At 42.0% G+C, this 6,000-nt stretch overlaps 1 protein-coding gene across 1 annotated transcript in view; it reads right to left on the reverse strand.

The window, feature by feature from the left end:
* The window catches only part of MRVI1 (murine retrovirus integration site 1 homolog), a 190,061-nt gene that overhangs the window by 66,536 nt on the left and 117,525 nt on the right, over positions 1-6,000 (reverse strand). Inside the window, 1 exon segment of the mRNA XM_006873009.1 lies at positions 1,153-1,276. Within this exon segment, the coding sequence (XP_006873071.1) occupies positions 1,153-1,276 (124 nt within the window).

Genomic DNA, 6,000 nt, shown 5'->3' on the forward strand with positions numbered 1-6,000 from the left:
CTTCTTTTTTCTGCTTCCCTGAGATGTTACAAACACCAAAAAAACACGTAGCATAGAGACATGTTTTTCCTTGGGTTTCCTGCCTCTGGACACACCTCTCTGCCTTCCCTTTATTATATGAACCCAACCCGCAGCCTCTCCCAACTGTGGTGATGTCTGCTTCTTATTTGCTTCTAACACATTTCCTGATGTTTGTCTGATTGCTAGGTCCCTGTGCACATTGCCCTGGTAAATGTTTTAGATGAATACATTGTAGAAATTGTACACATCAAACCCACTGGGTAAAATCTGTTCTCCTTTCATGCTTATCCTCAAACACTGGGAGCTCTGTCAGGTCTGATTTATTCTACTAATGGCATTTCCCCACTAACAGTCCAATGTCAAAGTTGTGGGACTTGGTTGTAGGCCTCATCTGCTGGTACCCACACTGTCCCTATTGCTTTGTAGTCTTCTTAAACTCTAAACCCTTTCTTCTCTTCTTAAACTCCAAATGGTTACTTTTTCAAAGCAGGTGTCAAGCAAGGGCTTGTTAATGAGAACTCTGTCTAAAGCATTTGCTCACACATGACCCATTTAACCTGTTCAGGACCCTACCAATGACTGAATGATTATGGCCCCTATTGTGTAAAACAGGTTGTGTAGACTAAAAAGCAAGGTCATCTGTTCCTCATGTGAGGAAGAAACTTGACAGGAATTCCAAGCAATCCATCTTCATGTGTTCCCATAATTTCTGCATCTCTATTTACACAACTACCTGACCTATAATCTCTCAGGTGAAGGGTATACCTGGAATTGAAATCTCTGTCTTCTGTGTAACAAACTTTCACCAAAAACTCAATGAAATTAGGAAAGGAAAGAAATCCCCATCTCCTGGCCTAAAGTCCATCACCCACCCTTTGTTGCTAAGAGCCTCCAGTGACCCTTAAGCCCTTCACAGCTGTGCCTCTCTATGAACCTCACCTACTCTTTGAGTAGGAACCACCTCATCTGGCCTTTCATTCTTCTTTTTGCTTTGGATGAATTAGCCGTGATCACTGAACTTTGGCCCTATGGAGCCAGGGACCAAGGCACATACTGCTCTGTATCCCACCTTGAATCTAACCCATGGACCATCCACTACAGGCTGTACTGCAGCCCACATCCGGATTTTACCTTCCAGGGAGAGACTTGTGAACCCTCAGTTTGCGCAGCAGCACGTCAGAAATATTGGGCATGACATCCAAGCCACTCTTTGACTCTTCCTCCTCAATAGCAGGGGAGAGTTCAGAAGGGAGCCCTGAAAGAAAAAAAAAAAAAGTGCTTCCTTAAAAGATGTGTATTTGTAATCCCAGTAATCTGGTGTGGTGCTATAGGATAAGCACTGCAGTTCAAACCCACCAGCCGCAGCTTGGAAACCCTATACAGAGTCTCTATGAGTCGGAACTGACTCGATGGCAGTTAACAACACTGTGGGCAACTAGCTGCAGGGACAAGGAAGAACTGTAATGTTTATAAACACCTACTTAGATGGAGTCCTGGTATGGTGCTGTAGGATAAGCACTAACTGCAAGGTTGGTAGTTCAAATTCACCAGCCGCTCCTTGTAAACCAACCCTACACAGAGTCACTATGAGTTGAATCTGACTCCATGGAACAGAATAGATAGGCCAGGAGCTCTGTAATTGCTACCTTTATCTTCACAATGATCTGATAAGCTAAAATCCATTTTTCAGACAGGTAAACCAAGACTCAGTAAGGTCCAGTAACTTGCCAAAGCCACAACACTAGTAAACGACACAGTCAGACTTCAAACTAAGGTCTACCTGACTCCAAAGTCTGTGTTCTTCCCATTGGTCCCCACAGTATCAAGCAGGCTCTTGTGCCTGGGATCAGATGCTGGTTTCTGACAACTGGAAACTGATTGGTTGATTGCTTGACTATAACGTTTGGGAAAGTCCCCACTCTTTGGCAGGCTTCTCAGGGGACCTGTTGTCCAGTTATTCTTCAGGTGAATTAAAAAGTTTCATCTTTTGTGTACTATCTAGGAATCAACATCTGATTCCATACCTTCATTGATAAAAATAGAAGCAAGTGTTTTCCAGAGCTAACATCATAATGTCTTTTCCAGCTCTCAGAATATTGATACCTCTTAGATAACAGCCAAGGAACATTTTTTTTTCTTTTTTTGCTACCTTCTAAAACTATCCATGTCTGTGTTTTAAAGGCAGAAAGAACAAACCAAGTATCTCTTTTGTAGACATCATTTTCCTGTTTAAAGACACAGTTCTCGTACCTCTCCGAAGCTTCTTTTTCAGGCTCTAGCCCAGTTTTTTCCAGCTGTCTAATATGATCCATTATGGGCCATGGCCTTGAGACACCACCCCCTGCCAGCTTACTCACTGTTGTCCAGATGTGCTCTAACAAGCTTTCAGCACAGGACAACAAAGGCAAACGTCCATGGCATTGGCATTTGTTACTCATGCAGCATAAACTTTCTGTGTGTAATTATGAGCTCACAGTACATTTTGTTGTTGTTGTTGTTAAGTGCCTTTGAGTTTGTTCCAACTCATAGCAATCCTGTATAGGGTCTCTAATAAGTGGCTGGTGATTTGAACTGTGGACCTTGAAGTTAGTAATCCAATGCTTATCCTACAGTGCCACACCATGACCCCACAGTACACTTAGGGTTAAGTGGTGCTGTGGGATCAGCACTGGACTAGTAACCACAAGGTTGGTGTTTAAAACTCACCAACTGGTCGTTAGAAACCCTATATATGGGATCTATGAGACAGATGACTTGGCAGCACTTAAAAACAAACCGCAGAACCCTCAAGGAGTCCTGGTATGGTGCTGTAGTATAAGCACTGGGCAGCTAACCACAAGACTGGTGGTTCAAACCCACCAGCTGCTGGCTCTTTGGAAACCCTATATAGGGTAGCTATAAGTTGGAACATCTCAATGGCTTGACAGACTTAACAACAATGACCTCCAATCTTTTTTTATGAGCCTCCTCCTGTACAAGGGCTACCTTTACTTGCATGCAGGAGTTTACAGTTATCCATGATTTACCACCTCTTGTGGGTTTGGCCCAACAACTTTCCAATCTGCTCAAGCATTTTCCAGGATTGCTGGCCAGACTAGAGATCATGACTCTAGGCATTGTTGTGGTAGTCATCTAAGAGGAGTCGAGACTGGGAACCATGCAAATGCAAGCCTCACAGGGAGACCAGGCAGAGAGAAGTGGAAGTATAGTTTGGCTCAAGGTAAAGAAAGTTTAAATACTTTGAACTTTCTAATAGCATAATGGTGTTCTTGAGTTTCCTGTTACTTAAAGTATCGCGGTAAAGGGTGGAAAGCCCAAATGTCAGAGACAGGGTACTCAGGGATCCATCTATTGATGCACTAGATACTCTCTCTATTATTGACAGATCTTGGGTTCTGTCCCCAGGATTTGATATTTTTAAGTGACAGATAGTAAACCTGTGGCAACTTTGATCTCACTTTTGCTTTATGTATCCCCGTTATACCCAGCAGAAAGCCAATTAGCAGTGGGGTCTTGAGAAATCTATATGACTGATTGAACCATGCAAGATCTAATAATCAAGTGAAAGTCATCCAGGGGCTTTTGCCTAGAAAAGTACCTTAGGTTGAGCAGCAACAACAGAAAACCCAAATCACAAACCCCCTGTCATCAAGTTGATTTTGACTCATGGTTGTTGTTAAGTGCTGTCAAGTCAGTACTGACTCATAGTGACCCTGTCTTGGGTTTCCAAGGAGCAACTGGTGAGCTTGAAGTGCTGACCGTGTGGTTCAAACTGACCTTGCAGTCTAGTGCATTAACCCACAGTGCCACATAGTGACCCTATCTAGGGTTTCAGAGACTAAATCTTTACAGGAGCTGACAAACTCATCTTTCTCCTCTGGATTGGCTGGTGGGTTGAACTGCTGAACTTGTGGTTAGCTGTAAAGTGCTATTCTACAACATCACTTAACAGGCTTTCTAGCCCTGTTAAGATGTCTGAAGGGTGATCTCCAAACTGGCAGATCTCAGAACCCCCTTACCCCTGAACTCAACCAAAGTAACACAAATGCTAACAAAAAATATTTGTTTACCAACCAAACTGATACCAGCAACTCCCAAATGATGGCCAGAGAAAGACAGAGATAGCTCCCACCCTTGATAACCGTTTTTCTTTTCCTCTCCCCAAGAATCAAGCATTCTGGAAGGTTCTCCGCTCCACCATAACAACACACCAAAGAGCGAAAAAGAAAACCAAAACCAAAAGCAGCCTGTGTTGCCATTTTGCTTTCCTTACTAAGGATCAGGGGAGAGAAAAGATTGAATGAATGCAGTGCTCTCTCAGAGGTAAAATTCTGAACAATGTGGAGGGATTTACCAGAAAATATGACTAAAGAGAAAATGAATAAGGCCAACCCTTTTGATGAAGTGAGTGGCAGGAGATTCACAGAAAGTCCCAATTCAAGCCACTTCACTTCAGAAAAACAATATACAGGGCCAAACTCCTTAATTTTTCCCCCTAGTTTTTTCCTTCCCATACCAGGCAGGGGAATGAAAGTAGCTGCCAGAAAGAATTGGGTCAAGTTGGGAAAATAATGCCTGGGGCAGGGTGTCCTTATAATTCTACCCCGAACTGGTAAGACAATCCCAAACCCATCACACCTACCCAAGAAAACAATCTATGCCCCAAATTCGTTATAATAAACCCAAGTTTTACGCTATGAACAACCTATCATAAAACAGCAAAACCAATTGGTTCCACAAATACTAATGCTCACAGCTCCATCACCACTTCCCCTTTCCTCCCTGCTACCCTGTTGCAACTTTGGAAAGAAAGCAGAAAACACAAAATCCCCAATCCTCAGCTAAAGCTCTGAAGGCAGGACAGAAATCTCAGATAAGGGTAGGAAAAAGGCAATGAAAATTTACCTATGCCGTACATCTGGGTAAAGGGAAGGTCAGGTAGAAATACCCAGATTACAAAGAAATAAAATGAAAACAGTACCGTGTCAATCATGAAAAACTACTATAGCCAAAAGGGGAAGGAAAGAAGGAGGGAAGGCAGAAAGGAAGGGAGGAAGGAAGACAGATGTCAGGATGGACGCATAGTTGCAAGAAACATAAAAAATGTAAACCACAAGTGCTCTGACTCCAGGAGAAATTAGAACCTGAAAACAATGGAAATAAGAAATCAATGGTGAGATGAGAAACTCATGCAAAGATAGAAGAGGGTTACAATTAAGGAAACAGATTGAAAACCAAAATAGCAGAACCAACCAAGAAATTAGAAAATACAAGACTAACCAACATATTGGAAACATGAAGAAATAAATCAGCTACAGCTCAAACTAAATTAGCAAGGCAAGAGGAGGAGGGTGGGTTGAAATGATTGCAGGGAATGCAAATTAGGAAAGAAAGATGATAGAGATGGAATCATGTAGCTGCAGTTCAGACACTGATGAGCAATGTGTGGCTTATGTTTTCTTTGAAGTAGAGAACCAAATGAATGGCACAAAGAACACATTCAAAGATGTAAAAAAAAAAAAAAAAAATTAAATTGAAAGAAAATTTGAACTTGCAGACTGAAAGAACATACCATGTTTTTAAAAAAGAAGATAAGGAAATGATCCTTTAGTCATTTTCACTGAAAAAGTCACTTTCAGGGAAGGTAGAGGTTGAGGGATACTGAACATCAGTAAGGTTCAGATTTCTCTACAGCTTGAGTACAGGGGAGCAATTATCTACAAAGATCTGAGGGAAAGAGTGATCCAATAATTTGATAGCCATTTAAGCTGTCCTTCAAGAATAAAGATGGTATTTTCAAACACGCCAGAGCTCAAGGACATAATACCTCTGAGCCTTTTTAGGAAAGCTATTGAGAAATGGTTACTGTTCAACCAACTCAAGAGGTAGCATATGATCAAGAGCTCATATACTCAGGGAGGAAGTCCAAAGTGCATTGAAGGAATTGGCAAAGAACAAGGCACCGGGAATTGATGGAAT

This window comes from Chrysochloris asiatica, unplaced genomic scaffold (assembly GCF_000296735.1).
Source record: "Chrysochloris asiatica unplaced genomic scaffold, ChrAsi1.0 scaffold00219, whole genome shotgun sequence".
In the NCBI taxonomy this organism is placed as follows: Eukaryota; Metazoa; Chordata; class Mammalia; order Afrosoricida; family Chrysochloridae; genus Chrysochloris; species Chrysochloris asiatica.